The sequence below is a fragment of the Phacochoerus africanus genome, chromosome 14 (genome assembly GCF_016906955.1).
Source record: "Phacochoerus africanus isolate WHEZ1 chromosome 14, ROS_Pafr_v1, whole genome shotgun sequence".
NCBI classification, from domain to species: domain Eukaryota; kingdom Metazoa; phylum Chordata; class Mammalia; order Artiodactyla; family Suidae; genus Phacochoerus; species Phacochoerus africanus.
In genome coordinates this window covers 22,706,679-22,731,272 of record NC_062557.1, presented here as the reverse complement: position 1 = coordinate 22,731,272, position 24,594 = coordinate 22,706,679, and the positions used below count along the sequence as shown (strand labels likewise).

General features: G+C 40.3%; 1 protein-coding gene across 2 annotated transcripts in view; it reads right to left on the bottom strand.

The window, feature by feature from the left end:
* IKZF3 (IKAROS family zinc finger 3) overlaps positions 1–24,594 on the bottom strand; it is a 91,385-nt gene that overhangs the window by 16,385 nt on the left and 50,406 nt on the right. The window contains exons 4-6 of one of the 2 annotated variants that reach the window (XM_047756949.1): positions 8,081–8,341; positions 7,042–7,209; positions 4,408–4,524 (exon numbers count right to left, since the gene is read on the bottom strand). In XM_047756949.1, coding sequence (XP_047612905.1) covers positions 4,408–4,524; positions 7,042–7,209; positions 8,081–8,341 — 546 coding nt within the window. The remainder of the gene's footprint in view (positions 1–4,407; positions 4,525–7,041; positions 7,210–8,080; positions 8,342–24,594) is intronic. The other variant, XM_047756948.1, reaches the window with a different exon arrangement.

Sequence of the window (24,594 nt, the reverse complement as noted above, 5' to 3'; positions counted from 1 at the left end):
CAAAGATGTAGGCAGGTTCGAACAAAAAAGAGACATAAAATTGTTGCCTTTTTGAGCAAGCAGAATAAATACGACTTGTGAGTTAGTATTGATTTTTTAAAAGGGATAATCTGTTAGGAAAACAGACGTTTAAAATATTTTAAGCTTTTCCCTTGGACTGTTGTTTGGAAAAAATATAAGCTTATTCTGAAACTGTCATGCTTGTTTTATCTCAACTGCAACAATAAGCATGAAGATAAAAGGTTTCGACTCCTAGATTCATAAATAAATATAATTATTCAATTACTTTAAAAATCTTGTTATTGCTAGAACTCACTGTCATACAAAAATATGTCCCGCTCCAAGTATTCATAATTTGTGTGAAATGAGGCTAAATGAATCTCTATACCAGCTGTTAGTCCCTTTCTGGAATAAGGATCAAGCTAATGAGAAAATGAAATCCGTGGTCGTCTATATTCATTCTTCTTTTCACACAAACTCCATTAAGACAGCAGAGTTGGAGTATCTTAATGATGCCTGGTGTAGACGCTTGGACTGAAGTATCACTATCACATGTGTCTATCAGACCTTTCTATTATACTAATAGATCAAGGACCCAGTCTCTTGTTGGACGGTGTGTTCTCTAAGGGTAAGGGTTTAACCTTCACTCATCTTCACAAACAGCTCTGACACAGAGCCTGGCGCATGAGAGTCCAACAAATGCTATCTGACCAAAAGAAAATGATGAGCCAGGGCAGAGGTCCTGATGCCCAACACAGTATTCTTTTGCAGACTGGTCTCCAGTCTAAGGCTGTTTCATGTGTTCTGCTTCCATCAAGGCCTGCTTTCTGATGGGGGCAGGTCTGTCCCAACGCAGGACTCTCACACTAGGCTACGTTTCAATTTATAGTAAGTACCTGATGAACAAGTGCCACACCCACAATGGCGGCTCATCGATTTCAAAGCTGAGGATGAAAGGACAGGAGGTACCACTGGTAACACTATATTGGTCAGGCTCAGAATGGAACTTTATGTCTAGACTGGGGACTCCCAGTTTTAAGGAGGAAACAGAAGTGGAAACCATGAAGAGAACAGCGGCAGGAATTAGAGGATTGGCTTGTGTTAGATTAAACATTCTTTCTATTTTGGATTTCAGGAAAAATCATGAGAACTATTTATGATGTGCAGTATTGATTACATTTGATTAAGCTGTGACTTTATACATTTTGTAAACTGAAACCACCACAAAAACATATTGTTTTTTAAAAAAATCAAGCTTGCTGACTTAGTTAACCTTTTATTTTATTTTATTTTTGCTGAGACTTCGTGTGTTGCCTGCATCCATCAAACCAGCCTATGAAATGCAAATTAACTCAACCTCTGTATTTTTCTTTTGATACTTTTCTAATTTGAAATTCCTAAAAAGCGTCAGGAGGATGGGAAATAAGGTGGTACCCTTACTTCAAAATCAGTAATTTTGAACTCACTGTTCATAGAGGATATTTTACTGGTTTTTCCTTCTACTTCCAGGACGATCAAGACATATGTATGTGTGTTACTCCTTTTGCTAACTAGATAATATATAACCTTTGAAAATATAGCTAACCAAGTCAAATTTTCCAAAAGGGGAAAAAAAACAAATGTCCATTAACTGATAAATGGATAAATAAAATGCAGAGAATCAATACCATGAAATATTATTTGGACATAAAAAGGAATGACATAATACCACATGGATGAACCCTGAAAACATCATGCTGAGTGAAAGAAGCCAGACATAAAAGGCTATACATTATATGATTCTATTCATGTGAAATGTTCAGAATAGGCAAATCCACAGAGGCAGAAAGTAGATTACTGGTTGTGGGGGGCTGGAGAGAAGGGGAATGGGAGTGACTGCTAATGGGTACAGAACTTCTTTTGGGGGGGACAAGACATGAAATTAGTGGTGATGATTGCATAACTTTGTGAATTTATTTAAAAAACTACTGAATTGTACACTTTATTTTATTTTATTTTATTTTTGCTTTTCAGGGCCCCACCCGCGGCATATGGAGGTTCCTCATGGATCCTAGTCAGATGTGTTAACCACTGACCCACGACAGGAGCTCCCTGAATTGTACACTTTAAAAGGGTAAGTTTAATGGTATGTGAATTATAGTCCAATACATCCTTGAAAATGAAAAAAATAGCTAATCATGAAAATAATGAAAGTTCTAGTGACTTTTAAGTAAGTCATTGAGTTTTTGATGAGTCTCAATATCCTCACCTCTAAAATGAAGAGACAGGATTAGATGCTCTCTTTGATTCTTCCAGCTTTAAATATTAATGATTCTATTTGGAACAGAATAGATTTTCACGACTTGAGAATTTCTCACAGTAAGAGCTTTGTCTGTGGTCTGAAATATGGAACTGCAAGGAAAGATGCCCAGGGAGTGCCAGACTAACCTTAAGCATGTTGGTTAAGCAGGGGTCACACTCACAACCTCAGGGTTACTAGTAGGATTCGTTAAGATATCAAAACCCAAGTTTTAGATGCCCCCCCCTTTTTTTAAGAGTAAACATTTCTCTTTAGAAATAAGGAGGAAATCCAACTCCTTGATAAAACTTAAAGATGCCATCAGGATAAAAAGCAGAAGCAGTGCAAACCAACGGAATTCAGTTGGCCAGCTCCTAACACCATGAAATAGGCTTTATCTAAAACAAAAGTTTCCTCTCACTCAAAATGGGTACAGTTACACTCCTCACGGTTTTCACTCCATTTTTCCTGAGTTCCACATTATTTCTGATCGTATTTTTATAATCTTTACATTTTAGAATGTCCAAACTATTCAACTGCAAGTACTGCTGTCAAACACCAAATCCCTCAAGGATTTATACTTACTCTAGCAACCAGTTCAAGTAACCAAATAAAAACATCAGATAATCTAAGCGGCAGAACCAGGCTGATGGTCAACTACATGGGTCAAAGGACAATTGCAGAGATGTGAGACAAAAATACTTCAGGCTGTTTCAACTCAAGAATGAAAGGAGGAGTTCCTGTTATAGCTCAGGGGAAACAAACCCGACTAGTATCTATGAGGAAGCGGGTTCAATCCCTGGCCCCACTCAGTGGGTTAAGGATCCAGTGTTGCCATGAGCTGTGGTGTAGGTCACAGACACAACTCAGACCCCATGTTCCTGTGGCTGTGGTGTAGGCTGGCAGCTGTAGCTCTGATTAGACTCCTAGCCTGGGAATGTCCATATGCTGCACCTGTGGCCCTAAAAAGCAGGGGAAAAAAAAAAAGAATGAAGGGAAATAAAACTACAATTTTGACATATGGAAAGACATCCATTCAACTAATTGCCACTAGGCAACTATTCAAAACGCTATTGAATAAAATATGAAATTCCCAAAGCCAAATATAAGCATCACAATAAATCCTATGAGTAGACAAGCATATGATTTGTGGGCCTTGTGCAAAGAAAATCTTTGTGGTTTTAATAGACTCTGCCCTAGCCACCCCACAAGCTGCTCCTACCCTTAACCTTTGCCATTTGGGTTAATGGCAATCACATTCTTCATCCGGTATCAATCTGTTAAAAAGTCCTATTGGTTCCATCTTTACGCTCTATGGAGTTAGAGCACTCTGCACCATCTCTACCATTACCAAGACACGACTTTCTCTAGCTTGAATCACTGCAACGGCCTCCTGCCTGGATGCTCCAATTTCTAATCCTGCTCCAAATATAATCTATTCTCCATAGTGAGTAGAGCGATTATTTTTTCAAATGAGACGTCCGATCATGTCACCTCTCTGTTCCAAAATCCTCTGAAGATTTTCAATTTCACTCAAGAGTAAAAGCCACCGTCTTTACCGTGGCCTTTAAGGCCTGATAAGATCTGGTTGCCTATTTCCTCTCTGGCCTCCTATCCCATTACTCACTCTGTTACAGCCACATAGGACCAGCTATATGTCTTCAAACTCAAGCCTCAGGGCCTTTGCACTTGCTATTTTCTAGTTATCTCAGGGTTCCCTCCTCATGCTTTTAAATCTGCTAAAATGTCAGCTCGTTGATTTTTTTTTTCTTTTTTTTAAACACGGTTGCACTGTGGCATATGGAAGTTCCCGGGCTAAGGGTTGAATCCGAGCTGCAGCTCCAGGCCTACACCACAGCCATGGCAATGCCGGATCCGTCAGCTCATTGATCTTTTCCCTGACTCACCTTCAACCTTCAGCATGTGCTTCATTTTTCTCAACAGCAATGACTATCTTCTACTGTTAAGTTACTTATTCACTTTGTTTCTAGTCTGTCTTTCCCTCTTAAAATGTAAATTCCACGAGGGTAGGATTTTTTTTTTTTTCCTTCTAATTTACTACTGTATCCCACCACTAGAACAGCAGATGCTCACTAAAGGTGTGCAGAACAGGTGTTGCATGAACTCACCAGTCTCCCCCAGGTCAGTGCTCTGAAGAAATGTACGGCAGCGCTCCTTGTGCTCCTCAAGGGAACTTCTCTGCTTGTAACTCCTTCCGCAAAACTCACATTTATAGGGTTTCTCAACTATAAGGAGAGTACAAAGGGCACTTAGTGACCCTCAGGGGTTACAGAACAAATGATGAATTGGGGCCCCGTGAAAACCATCCACGAGGGATGAGACTGCTGAGAGAAGCCAGAATATTTGGATACTTGTGCATCTATGTTACTTTTATTTTTTAATTTAATTTTATTTTCAAATTTAAAAAATTTTTGTCTTTTTGCTATTTCTTTGGGCTGCTCCCACGGCATATGGAGGTTCCCAGGCCAGGGGTCGAATGGGAGCTGCAGCCGCCGGCCTACACCAGAGCCACAGCAACACGGGATCCAAGCCGCGTCTGCAACCTACACCACAGCTCACAGCAACGCACGATCCTTAACCCACTGAGCAAGGGCAGGGATCGAACCCACAACCTCATGGTTCCTAGTCGGATTTGTTAACCAATGAGCCACGACAGTAACTCTGACCTATGTTACTTTTAAATTTAGTAAACCGAAGTCAGCTTATGGCCTATGACTGATTATCATGTTAAGGTGTTCTTGAAAGGGTAAATTCCTTTCACAAATGAAAGGCTTTGGATTTAATGACTAGCATGGAGCATAGTGTTTTGGCTCCAGATCCAATCTTGTTTCTTCAGGAAAATAATAAAAAGAGGAACTTTTTTATGTTTCAAGGCGTTTAGTGTGGTTTAAGACCGAAATAGGAAATGGATAAGCAATGAGGTCCTACTGCACAGCACAGGGAGCTATCTGCTCTCTTGGGATAGAATATGATGGAAGCTAATGTAAGAAAAGGAAAGTATATATGTATGACTTGGGTCACTATGCTGTACAGTGGAAACTGGCACAACATTGCAAATCAACTATAATTTTTAAAAAAAAGAAGAAAAAAGAATGCAATAGGAAGAGATCCCTTATTCTGTGACATCCGTGTGGCTATAAGTAGGGAAGGCTGCAGTTTTGGGGAGTTAGCCATTCAGCCTTTTCAGAGCACTGATATATTTGCCCAGTGGCTATAGCTAAGTCCGGGCTAAATTAATAGAAACTGAGCTAACTAACTGAGGACAGTTTTGAAAAACGGAAATAAGGAATCACAAAATGACTTCATCTTAATTTCTAAGATAAAGTAAAAGTTTCCTCAAGAATTCATCCATACCTTCAGGCCAGCTTTATCCTCCTAACACCTCCAAAGGCATGACTGTTGAAATTATGTAGGAAACAACTTCAACTCTTTGTGCAGAGCTGGCCTTTCTGACCTGATAAAATGTACCCTATGAATTTTTCATTTAAGGGACTAAAATATTTTATTTTCTAATCTTGCTCAGTTTAAAAGAGCCTTTGCAAAACTTAAAGCACTAAAAGATCCCTATAGGATCCTATGCAGGTTTGCTAGGGCTAAAAATGCCATTTCTGCATAAATCGGGGTCCCCCAGAATCTGTCTTAAAAATGACTACTACTTTTGGATCTTACTTGGAAAAAAGCAACAGGAAAGAACTATTCTAATTTTTTTGGACCAAACTCAGTCCTAATTCACTACTTTGAAGGATAAGCAGTAAAAGAAACACTTGTTTTGCCACTTATGATCTCTCTAGGTGGGTTTCACTGAGGCTGATTTGTTTAATACTTTGTCTCTGAATTGTGACCAGTTGTGGGTTTGGGGCTGGGTTTTAGTCAAAGCAGTATGTGGATTGACATAAAAACAAACCTTTTTTTTTTTTCTCTTCAATTAAAATTTTGTCAGATAACATCAAGAACATGAGGTCCCAAATTTGAAAATAAACGCGATCTTATTTTTCTAGGAGGGAAATTCTAATGTTGAAAAAAATTTATCTTCCGTGGTTAAAATAAGGAGCAAAAACATCAAGACAGAGAACATAACATTTTATGAATTCTGATTGCTGCTCATCTTTTAGAGATTAAAAACCAATAGGCTAATCAAGAAGAAAGAGTTGGATTTAAGAAATGTAGCTCATAGACATCTAAAACTCATACAATGTGAGTCAATTATATCCCGATTAAAAAATAAATTTAGACCAGCATGGCCCCAAAAAATCCCCAACATAGCCCAGACTAGCCAAAAACTCACGCCCGACAATGATTTAGACCCAGTTTTCAGTTTTACATAATTTACTAGCTGTGCATCATTTGCTTTACCCAGACTTTTGAATGAAAAGTATGTGGGTACATTTTTAGGAAAACAATCTGTTAATAAAGTTGACCATAGGAATACTGATGGCTATAATTTTTTTTTTTTTTTTGCAAAAGTTAAAAAGGCTTTTTTATAGGGCAGGCTTTTCCTGTCTGACTGTGTTGTTCTCCAGGGGGGCAAAGATGGTAAGGAGATGATCATCCCCATTGAGCCAGACGGAGAGCAATTAATGCCTTAATGGAAGTGTAATTAGCCCTAGAGGTCTCTGCTGTTGTAACCCTTCAGAACAGGAATGACAGATTAAAAGCTCCATACTTAACTCTTTCTGGTTTCTGCAATGGGCACTGAGGAACACACAGCTACTAGATATGGGATGCTCGTTGCTTTCACTTACCAGAATGTGTCCTAAGATGACCTGTGAGCGCATCTCTCCTCTGGCATGCGTAGTTGCAGAGGTGACACTTAAAAGGTTTTTCCCCTGTGTGCAGTTTAATGTGGCGGAGGAGGTTACCTTTCTGAGTAAAAGATGCCCCGCACTGATTGCACTGGAACGGGCGTTCACCTTTAAAAAGGACAAAAAAGAGATTTCTGATTACCCCGCAAGTGGTGAAGCATAGGCACAGATTAGACGCCTATGGCCAAAGCTCGTTTTTCAGACAGTTTCTGCTTATATTGGGATCAGACGGGAACTGTGTTTCAAGGCAAGCCTAAGACTCACTTATGGAATCTTCCCTCTAGAAGAGGAAAAGCACTCATCTAATAAGGTTACTTCTTAGCATCTTGTCTTGGGTCAGAGCAAAAAAACAAGAGTAGCTTTAGACGTGTTTTCTAGATTTAAGCTTTTAACATTACTGAGAATTCCTTTTGAATAGTCTCAATCTGCAAAAAGAGTCACAGACTACAGAAATGCTTTTTAAAGTCTTCGCATCTAATGTCAGATGGAATCTGTTGGGTTCAGGGGGACTGCTGGATTTGTAGGCATGTCTATAGACTGCCTTTTTGTTGTCTGAAAACAAATTTTTTAAAACCGTCAATAAAAATTATACCCTTTCATCTGCCAAATTTGAACCCAATACAAAAAGGAGATCTGCTTTTTAAAACGTTGTGTAAAAATATACGAAAAATGCTTACAAAGCACATCACACAACTCAACAGCTATTCATTAACTGAAGAAAAATATCTGGCTGACCTAAAACACTGTACTCTATAGCCTTCATTTATTCATAGCTTTTGCAATATTTTTGCTAAATGCATGGTGAAGCAGGAATAAGAAGCACTGAGTAAGTGGAAATGCAGAGAGGGAGAGCTGTATCAGAATTACAGCAAGAATCAATGAAAAGTAATGAAAAGGAAGTCCTAAATTCCATTTTTTTTTTCCTCTCACGTAGCTGCATGAGGACACATCAAAAGAATAGATGAAGGAGACTATTTACCAGTGTGGCTCCGCTTATGAACCATTAAGACATTGAAGCTAATGCAGGATAACCCACACACATCGCAGTTCATCTTGCCACTGGTTGGCCTGCTACCATCATACGAGACAACGTGTCTCTCCAACTTAATGTTTTCATATTCATTATATTCTCTTGAATAGCTGTAAGGAATTTCAGGCTCTTCTGCATTTCCCATGGGCTCTGGCTTTAGGACATTCTCGTCCCTTTCACTGTATTCATCTTTCACTTTCATTGAATCATCTGCAGGGAGGAAAATGCAAGAAATGAACAATGATTGTGTTTGGAGCTAACAAAGCAGCTCAAAGAGCAGAGACCCACAACTGACAATTAAAAACCAAATGGAGCTAACGATATAGTACATCTACGAAACAAGAAAACACCATTAGGATGATGGCTCATTATGTGAATTCAGAACCACAGAACTACAGTCAGGGAACACACACACACACACACACACACACACACACACACACAGGACAGCATTTTAGGCCATCCAGAAAATTAGAGATAGTAGATTTTAGCTATGACTGCTCAAAGCAACTATGGAAAAAAACCTTTTTTTTTTTTTTTGGTCTTTTTGTCCTTTTAGGGCTGTACCTGTGGCATATGGAGGTTCCCAGGCTAGGGGTCGAATCGAACCTGCAGCTGCCAGCCTACACCACAGCCACAGCAACATGGGATCTGAGCCACGTCTGCAACCTACACCACAGCTCATGACAACACCAGATCCCTAACCCACTAAGCGAGGCCAGGGATCGAACCTGCAACCTCATGGTTCCTAGTTGGATTTGTTTCCTCTGCGCCACAACGGGAACTCCAAAAAAAAAAAAAAAAAAAAGCCATTTTGAAGCAATTTTCTAGTACCGGGGAGAAAAAAGGTTCTCAGATCTAGTACCTTTTTTGGTGGCTGCAGTTAAAAGGCAAGGGGATGTGCTCTTTGGTTTCAAGAAGAAAATACTGGTTTAATTCTTCATTACATCCAATTTAAGCCACTAAGATTGAGAGCTGAATCGTTAACACGTTTTTTATGATTTTAAGCCATGCTCTGCCTCTTCCCCTTCCATGTATATGAACTGCTGACATGAGTCTTATCTCTCTATCTCTCTTGGAACTGATAAAGAGACTACATTGAATGTAGAGGAAGCTGGCAGTACTAGTGAAATACTGTTGAGAAAGATAAAAGGAGAACTAATTCTTTAACATAAGCTTCTAAGGAGTCACTTTCATTGACACAGGTAAATGGACCTTCACCGAAGCAAGTGGAAGGGCACCGGTGCCCAAGTGAGGGAGGGCTAAACTCAAGATCCTAGAATTGCAGAACTGGATAGGAGAGGAAGGCTTGACCCAAGTGAACTTGGCTGGCCAAGTACCATCTTTAGAGTTGCAAGGTTTTTTGTTTTTTGTTTTTTCCCTGCACTTGCAGTATATGGAAGTTCCCAGGCCAGGGCTGGAATCCAAGCTGCAGCAGTGACTTATGCCAAAGTTGCAGCAATGCTGGATCCTTAGCCTGTTGCACCACTGGGGGAACGCTAAGTGTTGCAACACTCTCAAACTGAAGAACATAAGAAATGAAGAAGGCCCCCCCCAAAAAAAAAAAAAAAGGAGTTCCCATCGTGGTGCAGCGGAAACAAATCTGACTAGGAACCTCGCTCAGCGGGTTAAGGATCTGGCATTGCTATGAGCTGTGGTGTAGGTCACAGATGCTGCTCAGATCTGACATTGCTGTGGCTGTGGTGCAGGCCGGCAGCTGTAGCTCCGATTTGACCCCTGGCCTGGGAACCTACATATGCTACCGGTGTGGCCCTAAAAAGCAAAAGAAAAAAAAATGAAGAAGGCAAATTTACGTACTGACCCTAAGAAAACCTAAATATTTGCCTGATGCAGTAATAATAAATATTTATAAGTGATTTTTCATATATAAAACACGCTGCATAAATGCTTACTTTTAAAAAAGTTCTTTCTTAGAAATTGAAATCACAAGTCAATGGAATCTCAGGGCTGGAAGGGAATTTAGAGATCATCTAATCCAACCCTCGTTTTTCAGATATGGAAATCCAGGGACAGAGATGCTTTTGGTGAGCTATCCAAGGTTAGACAGCCAGTTAATAGCAGACATGTAATTAGAACACTCAACTTGGATCTGCCCTCACACTCTGACATATAAAGTCCAATTTGCTCCTTAACATCGCATGCCACACACCCCTACCAATGGTGTAGAAGTTACAAACCAAAACACTCGGAAGAAAAGCTATTTTAGAAAACTACATCCCTTCCAAACACCACCCGTAAGTGCAGCTCCTGCTGCCACATAGGAGGAAGTTATAACTGCAGCTGTGCCTGGCTTGCTACCTTCAACTCGAGTTTCAATTTTCACTTCTATCAAGGTTACCTTTCATCTATATTAACTGTGTTTGCTTAATAGAGCAAGACAGGGCCTAACCACCAACAGAGGAGCCATTGCTGCAACACTGTTCCACTGCTTCTCACCACGGTTCATGGTTCACAACCTTTCACTCTTTGTTTAGAAGAGACGTAGGGCTGCGGGAAACATCCAACACCTTCCAAATTTGCCATCCTATGCATCTGGGTTATATAGGAATTGATATCCAACTTCTACATGGTAAGAGGTTCATTTTCTTCTTCGCTGGACCCATCCTACTTGCTTTCGGAGGTACTTTGGGTTTTGACTTTTTAAATTTTTTAAAAGAGAAGGATGCACCTGAGGCTTGTACCCGCCTCCCTTCCTCCATCACTCCAGCTGTGGGTGATATCCCACTAAAGCTTGAGTGCTCTTCAGTTTGCATGTAGGCGTTTAAAAGAACCTCAACGGAAAACTACAGCTACTGAAAACCAAAAACAGCATATAAGAAAGGGCTAGCTGAAAAGGATCCTTTTCATTTTGGTTATAAAACGTTCATATGAACAGATGCAGTCCATTCCATGGTCAGTGACAATGAAAAACCAGTAAGGTCAACGTTTTGGGTCTTTCTGAAAACACAAGACATAAGAGGGGTTGCTCCTCTCAGGATTTTGGCTCTAAATGGGCTTGACCTAGAACTCAATGCTACACTGACCTGGCTCAAAATAAATTCTTGAATTTTGTCCTTTAGGATTTAACTGTAAAGCGAGGAAGTACAGTATTCAGTATTTGACACCCAGCGCCCTAAGGGAATGCAGAAGAGTCATGCATTAAGGAAGTCCCTTGGATTTACTGGACCAAAAGACCTCCTGGTACAGTTACTGGTTTGCCCTTGGAGTTTTACCGGTTTTAGATAAAAGACCCGGATGGCCTCTCTGAATGGTCACTGGGGATCAACAATTCTTTATGGCTTACCATGTGGAGATGAACAGAGTTGAATGTGAGCATACATTAGTATCTAAGATACGAAACGGATTCCTGAGAGATTAGCTTAGCACCCAGGCTCCAACTGGCTTAGCACCCAGCCTCTGACTATAGTCCATCAAAACTACCAGAAAAGAACTCTAGTCTGCTCTGAGAAAGAGATTCATTCCACTCCTTGGGAGGAAGACTTATTGGAGTAGAGGAAATGGGGGCGGGGGGATTCTACTTAGAATCCCTTGAAAGTATTAATAAACATATCTAAAGTCAAACTTGTCATCTTTGAACCCAAACTTGCTTCTCATTTTTGACACCTTGATAGGTACATGGCATCTTCCTTCTTCCAGTTTCCAAGTCTTGAAACTGGAATCCTTTTCCTTCCAATCTCTGTATCGCATCAGCCTCTAGGACTCTACAGATTCTATGGCCTCAGGCTCTCTAGATGCCAATTCCTCTTTTCTATTCCCTTTGCAATTTAGTTCAGCTTCTCATACCATCATACGGAAACTCATCCTCTCTCGACATTCCTTTCTAGATAGATTGAATACAAAAGTCATCCATACTTTTTTTTTTTCTTCTTTTTTTGTCTTTTTAGGGCCGCACCGTGGCATATGGAGGTTCCCCGGCTAGAGGTCTCATCGGAGCCGAAGCTGCAGGCCTACGCCACAGCCACGGCAACTCGGGATTCAAGCCACATCTGTGACCTACACCACAGCTCACAGCAATGCTGGATCCTTAACCCACTGAGCAAGGCCAGGGATCGAACCCATGTCCTCACGGATGCTAGTTGGGATCGCCAACCGCTAAGCCATGAGGGCAACTCCAAAAGTAATCTATACTTTTGTCTTACTGTCTCTACATTCTCCAAACAAAATTCCTTGTAATCAGGCTTCTGCCTCCATAATTCACTCAATCTGCTCCCCTGAAGATCACCAATAATCTCCCGAGTCCTATGCCCAATGGTCTTGTGTGTGTCACTCTCCCCAACTTCTCTGAAGCCCCTGACGCTCTTGACCAGCACTCCTTGTTCTTCCATATTCCTACTGTATTCTTCTTTCCTCACCTTTCTGATTGCTTCTTTCTAGCTCCTTTTCCTCCCTCTGCCTCCTAAATACTGTCCTTAACCCTCGTTTTGCTTCCCTCAACATCCCCTCCCCATGGCGATTTCATCCACTCTCCAGGCTTCAACTAGCATGTTATATGATTGCTCCTGAAATATCTATCTCTGGGTGTAATCTCTCGCGCCTTCTTCAATCCTCTGTTCCTAAAGGCCTCCTGGGTATCTTCACAGTTGCTCAGGCTAGAATCTTTACAGTCCTCTTTCCTTCTTCTTGTTGGTGCCTCATATTTAATCACCAATGGGATCTTTTTTATTGTGGTGCTTGCATCCATGGCATGCGGAAGTTCCCCAGCCAGGGATCAAACCTGTGCCACAAGCGGTGACCCGAGCGGCTGCAGCGACAACACCAGATCCTTAACCTGCTGTGCCACAAGGGAACTCCCCATTGGTTCTGTTTTGTACCCTCGATCCACTCTGAGTCTCCTCCTCATTATTTTGCACAGCCATTATCCTAAATCTCAGACCCTGATTGCTCTCCTCACACTCCACTGTAGTAGCCTCTACATTGTTCTCCCTGCCTTCTTTCTCTCCTTTCCAGCTCATCTAGACTCTGCCACCAGACGGTAAACTCTAACTCTGGTCATATCATGACACTGTCCAAATTCGCCAATATTTTCTGCTGCCAACAAAATAAAATCCAAACTCAGAAACAAAGAATTTGAAAGACGTTTCAGTATCTGGCCCCAGGTGTCTTTGTCATGTTGATTCTGAATATTCAGGTATCTTTAACCTAACTAAACGACTTTTTTTCTGATTCTTTTCCATTACAGTTTATTACAAGATATTGACTATGGTCCTCTGTGCTATACAGTAAACCTCTGTGTTCATTTTTTACTTAATAAACAACTTCTGAGTATTCTTCCTTTTAATTCTTTCTACTGCCTAAAAGGTCTCTCCCCAACATTGTCACAGGTCCAAATCCTGTACATCATTTAGAGCCAAACTAATAATGCCCTTTCCCCCACTATGCTTTCCTTGATTCCCCCCAGCTGCAAAATAACCTGTCCCTTCTTTCTCTGAGTTACTTGCAAACGCACCTCACCTCCCGTATGGATATGGAAGCTGTCTGAGGTCAGAAGCTCTACAAGTTTTTTTTTTTGTCTTTTGTCTTTTTTGTTGTTGTTATTGTTTTTGTTGTTGTTGCTATTTCTTGGGCCGATCCCGCGGCATATGGAGGTCCCCAGGCTAGGGGTTGAATCGGAGCTGCAGCCACCGGCCTACACCAGAGCCACAGCAACGCGGGATCCGAGCCTCGTCTGTGACCTACACCACAGCTCACGGCAACGCCGGATCGTTAACCCACTGAGCAAGGGCAGGGACCGAACCCGCAACCTCATGGTTCCTAGTCGGATTCGTTAACCACTGCGCCATGACGGGAACTCCTGTTTTTGTTTTTAACTCAGTATCCCCTATGTCACTGCTTGTCCTCTATCTGTAAGACCAGAAGTTGCAGGGTTTCAAAATAGAAATTTGGGGGTTCTGCTGTAGATCTACTCATCTGGGTGTGGAGACTGGAAACATGCATTAGAAAACATGCTCTCCAACAAAGCAAATCAACTATACTTTAATAAAAACGAACAAATAAAAATTTTAAAATGCTCTCTAGGTAAGTCTTATGCACAATGGAGTCTGAGAACAGCTGCTCTAGAATTCAACACGGTGCTCTGCATAAAGTATATGCACGATAAATACTTAGTACATCAATACACCACTATGTTAACCTCCCAGCTGGTCTGCAGTGTATGTGAACTCAGTAGACTATATCCTACTGCCAGATTAACCATCCTGTAGCACTAAAACCTTTGTTTGGAAGCTTTCAATGATTTCATTTTGTTTATAGAATAAAATCTAAATTCCTTAGTGAGACATTCAAGGGCCTGTCCAGTACCTGCCCCAAGCTAACTTGATCATCTAATTTCTCCCGAGACTCTTTGAATCCTCCTTCCTCTTTTTTTTTTTTTTTCCCCGGTCCACACCCACGGCATATGAAAGTTCCCAGGCTAGGGGTGCAATCTGAGCTACAGCTGCCAGCCTATACCACAGACACAGCAATGCCAGATTCAAGCTCTGTCTGCGACCTATGCCACAGCTCACAACAACATCGGATCCTTAACCCACTGAGGGAGGCCTGGGATGGAACCCACATCCTCATGGATGCTAGTTGGGTTCATTTCTGCTGAGGCACAATGGGAACTCCGAATCCTTCTTCTCTTCAGAGTAGAACCTTGCAAAGTGAGATCATTGGATCAGCAGTTTCAGCATCCCCAGGGAGCTCGTTAGGCATGCAGACTCTCAGGCCTCACCCCAGAGCTCCTGGATCGGATTTTGCATTTTAACAAATCGCCAAGGATTCTTTTTCTTTTTTCCTTTTTTGCTTTTTAGGACCGAACCTGTGGCATATGGAAGTTCCCAGGCTAAGGGTTGAATTGGAGCTACAACTGCCAGCCTACACCACAACCACAGCAGGCAGGACCCAAGCCGTGTCTGCGACCTATACCACAGCTCACAGCAACACTGGAGCCTTAACCCACTGAGTGAGACCAGGGATCAAACCCACATCCTCATGGATACTAGTCAGGTTCATTACCCGCTGAGCCACAGCATGAACTCCCTCAAAGATTCTTAGACACATTAAAGTTTTAGAAGCACAGTTGCAGTCTTACTAAGTGCAGTTTTCCAAGCCTCTTCTCCAGTGTTCCTTCACCTAAAATGCCCTGTCCCACATCAAGATTCTATTCAAATTTCCAGAAACTGTTTAAATGTCATTTCTTCTGTGAAGTCTTCCTGATACCCTAAACTAGAAAAAAAATTCTCCTGTTTCTGTGCTCATAAAACGCTACATGTAAAACCAGTAATATTGTCCCGGAGATTTACACTATACATTCAGAGATGTTTATTTTCATTTGTCCTTGATTTTCAGTTGTCTGTGACTGGCAACACCTGAACAGTTAATAAAAGCAAAAAATCTTAAAGATTTGGCATCAAATACTTGAATATACTTAAGGAGCGGCCCACAGTATCCTGAAATCGTTTATAAAGTGAACAGACTTTTTGTAATGTGAATCACCTCCCATTTTAGTTTTGTAAATTCAGTATCTTATCATATGTATCAGGTTTCTGAGACACATGACTTAAATTGCCACTTAACAGGCTATCAAGAATTTTCATAGGCACTAGCAATATTTTATCTCTTCAGCCAGGTGGTGGGTCCATGGATGCTTGTTTTGTTATTATGCTTGATACATGTAATTATATTTGCCTTTTTGCATGTATATTTCATAATAAAAAATGTTAAAGTCTTCCTGAGTAAATTTTTTATAATTGAGCTTTCAGAAAAAGGAACATATCAAATCACAAATTGCTGATAAAGGTAATTGCTAAACATTCCCAGAGGTGGGGGAAAGATGTCTAAATTGAATCTAACCCATAGAAAATTAGATTAAGTGAAGTTCTTTTGAAAGGAGCTACTCTGGGGTACAATTGCTCCTATTTTTGTCTATGTTCTGGAGGCCTCTTAGGAAGACGACACACACTAACACACACACACACCCCCCAGAGAGAATTTTGTAGGCTGAAGAGAACAAAGGCTTGGCTCACGGGGGCTGATGCACATGGTTTCATTTCCTGGGGTGATGGTTATCACATGAAAGGCTTGCACTCCAGAGTAGACATTTTTGGTTTCACCTGAGACACTGCAAAAACAATGGGTCTTGGAAAGGATCCAACATCTAAATCCTTCAGGGGCAATAGCAGTCTCTGCCAACTGTGCCTCAGTTTGTTTTTACAGGCACATAAAATGCTCAGTTGGAGAGAAGAGCCTGTCAAAGATGGCAAACAGAACAGGCAACTTGGGTGTCTTGGGTAGCATGCTTTTCGTATGAATGTCTCAGTGTAGAAAGCAGGGTTTTGAATTTCCACTCTCAACTATGAGATCCCAGCATCCAACTCAAAGGAGGACAAAGGTGGGAGTCACAGCCTCAAGTGTGCCAGAAATATGGTGAGAAGGGACAAACGAGATAGTGGCTGTTAGGGAAGACACAAAAGGGTGATGTTGTTTAAGTGTTTTGCAAAGATTGGGGGTCATAACCATGAAATCCTCAGCACATGCAAAAGTCAACTGGATAACAAAGAAGCTTAATCATCTTAATGTGGCATTTTAATGATGCCACTGATTTGCTATGCCAATTCAGAGATAATGAGGCCCTAATGCTACAGATGTTCAGCCAGGCTAAAAGAAAGGGGGGTGGGTGGGCTTTTCTAGTATGCCATTTTCTAACTATCCAATTAAACAAATTGTGAAAGCATCTAAATAGTTTACCAGGTTTTGACAGCTGTTAATAGGATTTAGAAGCTGAAGCACTAAAGAGCAAAACGGGAGATATATGTATTGTAGGTATTTAGTCTACAGAGTTTGTTGCTATCACCCAACATAACACAAATAGATTAACTAGAACAGTTTTCCTTATAAATTAATGTCTGTACTCCTTTCCCACAACGGCTTCTTTGTATTACGAACGAGAACCCTGAAATTATGGGTCATTTTCATTTTCTAATTTACATTTTTATGTGTAGAGTGAAGAGGGAGAAAAGCCAACAATATTTTGAGAAATAAAGAATAAGAAGTTTTAGTATTTTCTGACCAGTAAAGCTATAAATCTTTAATGAAAACAAAACTTTTGGTCATTGATTTATAGTATCCATTATGTTTTCACTTTTCTTTAAAAATTTAAAAATGATAGCCATCTAGCAACTTTAAAAACACCTATTTTAAAATTAGGGGAAAAACTGGAAAGGGTAAATCAGACTAATAAGCGATAAAATATTAATATCTTTCAAGAGCAATGAAATAAGAGGTAGCAGTTTGGACAATATTTGATTTGGTTTAAGTTCTCATTAAAACATATTCTTATCAGACTTTCAAATTTGTCCTTAAAGAATCTAAACTGATAATTAGCGAATCATGTCACTTCAAATTCAAGAGTATTGGAATGCAAACTTGAAGAAAGTTTCAGTTGCAAAGAAGCCACCCTCAATTTTACTAATGACATTAATCTTTGTTGGATTATCTATCAAATAGCTCATTCACTGCCATAATAGTAAAAACAGTTCTGCTTAATAATTTTAGGGTAATTCTTGGCTTCCCCATTAGAACGAGAGATTTATTATTTTTAACAACAGGCATATACTACACATCAGCAGTAGGTAAGGTTATAGCTGAACAGTTGGGCTAAGCTCTTCAGTGACCATGGGGCCAGGTGAATTCTTTATCTTGATATGTTGTGCGGATTGAACGATACGGGGTGTGAAAGGTCCTTCTAAACTATAAAGAAGCATACAAATGAATTTTTTCATTTCTGTCCATTATGACTATGAACTTTTTCTATTGATTAACCTATGTATTTATTATTTTAAACTTCTGAGAAAGAACTGCTCTCCATTGAAAAATAATGACTGAAAATACATGCAAAGAGTTTTAAAGTTTTAAATGTTGCCTAAACATACTAGAGATAGACTAAAGTATGCCTCTGGCAGATAATTCACTTATAAATCCAGAAGACAAAATTTGCTTTTCATTCGTAATTCCCTTGTATAGAATATTCACTCTTTCTCTTAACAGAACTCAGTTAAAAAAATTTAAAGCATGATTGGAGTTTCTGTCGTGGCGCAGTGGTTAATGAATCCGACTAGGAACCATGACGTTGCAGGTTCGATCCCTGGCCTTGCTCAATGGGGTAAGGATCCGGTGTTGCCGTGAACTGTGGTGGAGGTTGCAGACGCGGCTCGGATCTCGCGTTGCTGTGGCTCTGGCATAGGCCGGTGGCTACAGCTCCGATTCGACCCCTAGCCTGGGAACCTCCATATGCCGCGAGAGCGGCCCAAGAAATGCCAAAAAGACAAAAAAAAAAAAAATTTAAAGCACGATTAAAACATAATTCTTAGAAAAATGCAAAATTTGTCATCCAAATACAATTAAATTGGTTAAAAACATTCTGTCACAATACTAACCTCAGGATCATGGGTAACGGAAGGCATGGAAATGTCTCGTATATCCAGGGCATAAATAGCTCTCAGTATACATACTATATGCTGTGCTATACAATAAGTAACAGGTTTATTTCCCATATAGATTAAAAGTATCATCAAGGCAAGGGCCCAGTTTTAGTAATATTTGTGACCCTAGAGCTTTGCAGAGGGCCTACTTATCGTAGGTACTGAATGAATGAATGAACTCCTTAGGCAGCCTGAACCAATTTAATAATAAGAAGGCCAGCCAAAGAAGTCAGTCAATTTTCAGGTCCCTAACTTGTCTACAGCCATCTAAAGCTGAGCTGTAGCATGCAGTTTCTCCTCATGATACATCAGAGAGAGCCCTAAGCCCCACAGTGATAACCAGTCTTCCAGTTGACTTCTTTGGCTGGTATGGGCTGGCTTCTGTCCTTCCTACTCCGCTACTTTGTAACAGGATGCCAGTAACCAGTCCCTGCCTCTTGAACCTCTTCTCTGAACTCTACTCATTCCTGATTCTATTCCTACCTCATTTATTTTCCATGTTTACTCCTTTTTCTCTATCTCCTGGATGTCAATGGTCTTCAGGGGCCTGTTTCTTGAACCTTTTGTTTTTTCACATTACATATTCTCCTGATCCAACTTTTTTTTTTTTTTGGTCTAATGACTCCCAAATCTGTATTTCCAGCCTAGAGCTCCCTGCTGAGCTCTACAAATACTTCCAATCATCTCTTGGATTTCTTATACTTGTTTCATAACTCAACAAGTTGCAACCTAGTTCATTGTTTCTGTCTTCCGTACTTTCCAAATCTGCTCCTCCTATGGTAGTCTGGTTTTCCCTTCTGTATAGTGGCTCCTTGATGTCAATGTCTGTATATCATTCCACCAGCACCCTTAATATTTAGTATCTCTTGGCACACAGTTCAGTGACTGCTTACCCAATGAACAGAAGGAAGGAAAGAAAGAAGCCAAGAAGGAAGGAAGGAATAAATAACTATTTGTTCTTTGCTTCAAGTACAAACTTGAGGTTGGATATGTTTCCTAAATATTGCATAGATTAAAATTTTGCCTAAGCATATTAGGCTACAGCACAGGAAAACAAATAAATTGCATTTCTAACTTAAGGTATACCAACCAGACCCAAAGGGTACAAAGGATTCTTGGGAGAGAGGAAAATGAATATAAGGATTAAGAATTAGGGAGTTCCCGTCGTGGCGCAGTGGTTAACGAATCCGACTAGGAACCTTGAGGTTGCAGGTTCAGTCCCTGCCCTTGCTCAGTGGGTTAACGATCCGGCATTGCCGTGAGCTGGGGTGTAGGTTGCAGACGCGGCTCGGATCCCGCGTTGCTGTGGCTCTGGCGTAGGCTGGTGGCTTCAGCTCCAATTGGACCCCTAGCCTGGGAACCTCCATATGCCGAGAGAGTGGCCCAAGAAATAGCAAAAAGACAAAAAAAAAAAAAGAATTAGAAGATTCTTGCTCTTTTTAACATTAATTAAAACAAAAATGTACAAAATAATATAAAATTTACCATCTGATACATATCATTTGGACTTGTCTTTCTGCTTCCTCCATTCTCCTCTCTCTGGTTTTCAAATAATGGAATTAGAGCACTAAGAAACCATGGAAGAAACTCAGCACTGACTTATATCCTAGGTGAATACACAATGTTAAAAGCACATAAGGGAATAAGCTATCTTGTCACTGGAATATGCTTGTCCCTGGGGGTAAAGTATAACTGTTTAACAGCTGCCCAGTGACACACTTCAAGGCTGCAAGCAAAAAATATGTCCTAGCTCTACCAGAAACTGTGGAGGGAATATTGTCTGGCAGAATAAAACTGGATGGAATCTTGCCAACAAACTGGAATAGATGCTCTTCTCTCTTTCAAAAGGCAACTTGCAATGATTACAAATAGAGGTTTCCAACAACAGTATTCAAATAGCACCAGAATGGGTACTGATAATTAGAAGGAAGGGATAATATCATATTTCACTTTTATTTTGCCCACTGAAAATAGATTTGAATGTCTTGGTCTTTTTTTTTCTTTTTTTTCTTTTTAGGCCAACAGCCAAGGCATATAGAGGTTCCCAGGCTAGGGGTCCAATCAGAGCTGTAGCCACCGGCCTACACCACAGCCACAGTAACGTGGGATCCAGGCCACGTCTGCAACCTACACCACAGCTCATGGCAACGCCAGATCCTTAACTGGCTGAGTGAGCCAGTGATTGAACGCACATCCTCACGGATGCTAGTCGGGTTCGCTAACTGCTAAGCCATGACAGGAACTCCTGAAAGGCTTTTTTTTAAAGTTCTGATGAAAGGGCATGAACTTTGGAGTAAGACTGAATCTACGTTCAAGTTGTACTAACAAGATGTGTGATCTCAGCAAGTCACTTGACTTCTGTGAATTTTCTTATTTGTGCCATGATGATAACATCTATGCCTAACAGGGTTGTTACAGTAATTAAATTAGGCAAAATAATGTATATGAAGCCCTAGCAAAGTACCTGACACATAATATCTTTGTGACCTTGGAACTGATTTCTTAGATTTGACACCAAAAGCATGATTCATAAATGAAAATATCTTACGACTCAGTAGTAAGACAAACAACCCAATGTGAAAATGCAAAAAAATATTTGAATTGACATTTCATCAAAGAAATTACACAAATGAACAACAGGAAAGTGAAAAGATGCTCAACATCATTAGTTATTAGAGAAATGTAAGCTAAAGCCACAATGAGATACCTCTTCACAGCCACTGGAATAGCTGCCATCAAAAAGTCAGACAATAATGAGTGTCGGTGAGTATGTGGAGAAATTCCAACCTATTACACTGCTCGTGGAAATGAAAAATGGTGCAACCATTTGGGGAAAAAGTCTGGCAGTGTAGTAGGCAGCCTTCTGAAATGGTTCCCAATAATCTCTGATTCCTAGTATTCATATCCTTGTGTAATCTTCCCTTGCATGTGGGTGGACCTAGGAGATGAGCTTCCAATTAACAGAACATGGCAAAAGTGATGGGAAATCAGTTCTGGTATTATATTATAAAAGTCTGTGGCTTTCATCTTCTCATTCTCTCTCTCTTTCTTTCTCTGGTGCTTCTCATGAGCTTCTCTGATGAAGTAAGCTAGATAGCCCACATGGCAAGGAACTGAAGGCAGTTTCTGGCCAACATATAGTAAGAAAATAAGGTGCTCAGTCCAAAAACCCTTAAGAAAGTAAATCCTGACAAGCACATGAGTGAATTTAGAAGTTGATCCTGCCCGACTCCAGCCTTCAGATGAGATCACAGTCTGAGTTAACACCTTGACTGCAGTCTATGAGAGACTCTGAAGCAAAGGACCAAGATAAGCCATGTGTCTCTATTTCTGAGATATTAAACTTATATTGTTTTAAGTTGCTAAAGTTTGGGATAAGTTGTTTTACTGCAATCAATAACTAACATGGGAGTTCCGGCCGTGGCGCAGTGGTTAATGAATCCGACTAGGAACCTTGAGGCTGCAGGTTCGGTCCCTGCCCTTGCTCAGTGGGTTAACGATCCGGCGTTGCCGTGAGCTGTGGTGTAGGTGGCAGACGCGGCTCGGATCCCGCGTTGCTGTGGCTCTGGCGTAGGCCGGTGGCTACAGCTCCGATTCGACCCCTAGCCTGGGAACCTCCATATGCCAAGAGAGTGGCCCAAAGAAATAGCAAAAAGACAAAAAAAAACAAAAAAACAAAAAAACAAAAAAAAAACCTAACATGGGCTTTTTGGGGGTTTTGTTTTTCGTTTCATTTTTTAAAGTTTTATTGAAGTATACTGCACAACAAAATGACTCGATTATACATATACACACAATTCTTTTTCAGATTCTTTTCCCATATAGATGATCACAGAATATTGGATAGTGTTCCCTATGCTATACAGCAGGTCTCCATTAGCCAGTCATTCCAAATACCATGGTGTGAATATCCCAGATTTAGACTGTTTCTTATTAAAGTACACATAAATTTACCATACCACCCAGCAATTCCACTCTTAGGGATCGATTTAAAAGAAACAAAAATATATGTCCACACAAAGACTTGCACATAAAGTTCACAGCAGGATTATTCATAAAAGTCAAAATATGGAAACAATCAGACTGTCCATCAACTGGTGAACTGATATACAAAATGTACTTCATCAGTACAACAGAATACTCTTGACAAATAAAGACAAACAAAATACTGATAATGATACATCCAACAACACAGATAAACTCTAAAATATTATGCCAAGTGAAAGAAGCCAGAGCAAATGACTACATATTGTATTATTCCTTTTATATGAGATGTCTAGAAATGTTAGGTCTACAGAGACAAAAAAATCAAATTAGTAGTTGCCTGGGGCTGGAAGCAAGAGTGAGGAGTGACGGCAAACAGGTACAAGGAACGTTCTTAGGGTGATCGAAACGTTCTAAAGCATGGCGCTAGTTGCCCGACTCTGTAAAAATCATTGAATTGGACATTTAAAGGTATGTAAATTATAACCACATTAAGGCTTTTTTTTTTTTTAAAGAACACGTAAAGGATTTTTTTAAAACCCAACAATTGATGGCTAGCTAGACTGATACTGACTCTGTTCCAAGAGGGGAGAGTTTAGCAGCTCATTCACCAACTATTACAAAAAGCATCATGCCAAGTGCAACTTTTAAGCTATGATTTATCTCATATGACGAATCCTCATAAGACTATCTTTAACTCCTTTTGTTCCTGTGCAACTAATTTCATGCCCTTTTCAAATAAAATAATAAATGTTGTGTTAAAAAACACACATAACACACAAGGTTTATCCGCTACTTAGCAGTAGGAAAGTGGCTGAACAATCAACTCTAAGAGTTGGCCTTCTAGGACCTCTCCTATAGTAATTAATTATTTTATTATCTACTTCAGAGAACACCTAAGTAACTACTAATTTTTGTTCTCTTTCTAAATTGTACTAAAATCCATGAAGATCTGGATCTTCTGATTGTATTAGGTCTTTGTCATATTTTGTGCTTTTATGTCTTTTTACGTGTTTTTATGTCTCACTTTCTATTCTGTCAGAGCTATAGTGTGTTTTACTAGGCTAAGACTATTAATTAGTTAATGATCACTGTCAAGGACCTACAAGTAGCAGAGGTATAAAGCATATGGGGAAGCTCTCTGAGGATTCACTCGGGAATGTGAGAATTTATTCTCCCATAAGAAAAGAAGAAAATAAGGAATTAATTTTTCTATAAAGTCTAAGAGAGAGAACTAGTACAACCTGAAGGACTAGAACAGGGAAATCAAGTTGATTGATGGTGAGTAAGTGTTCACGTAAAAATGCCAGAAATAGTTCTGGGCTCCAAGTAATGAAGAGAGGTAATAAAGGTACATTAAAGGGGATGAGGAGTAGGGCCAGAAGCCTAGACTGACTTAAGGGAAGCTAATAAAGAGCCTTTCCTATTTCTCTAGGGCTGCCACGAACTTGCTTGAGGAGTAACAAAGGGTCACAAAGGCGTGACTGGGATTTCTGCTTCTGCAGTTGCAGGTGCAGAAAAGCCTGGTTCTGACAAACCTTGTCAACGTTTTGAATGCCACCAGACTGACTAATACAGTGAACTATCTACCGCAATCCAATTTTTACTTATTCAGTTGACACAATTAACCAATCTACTAAGGGTAAGGTCACAAATTATCTTTAATTATGAAACCATGGATGTCCATATGTTGCTGTTTGGACAGCATCGCTCACTGCAGAATACGGGGTACAAGACTGTCATTTCTGCAACCTCAAATCTAGATCCAACTGCAGACGGTTAAAAAGCAGATTTCAACCAGGCAGCTGAATGAGAAAACATCTGGACCCACCAGTCAGAATGAGAAAGGTCACATGTTAAATCCAGATAATCTTGTTTATTGGTGTTTGAAGGTTATACACCAAGGGCTGGATTACTGGGGTCCTCCTTTAGGCCTGGCTCTGACATCTTCATTTGTCTGCTCTGTGTGTGACTCCTTAAAATCCAAAGCTTTGAAAC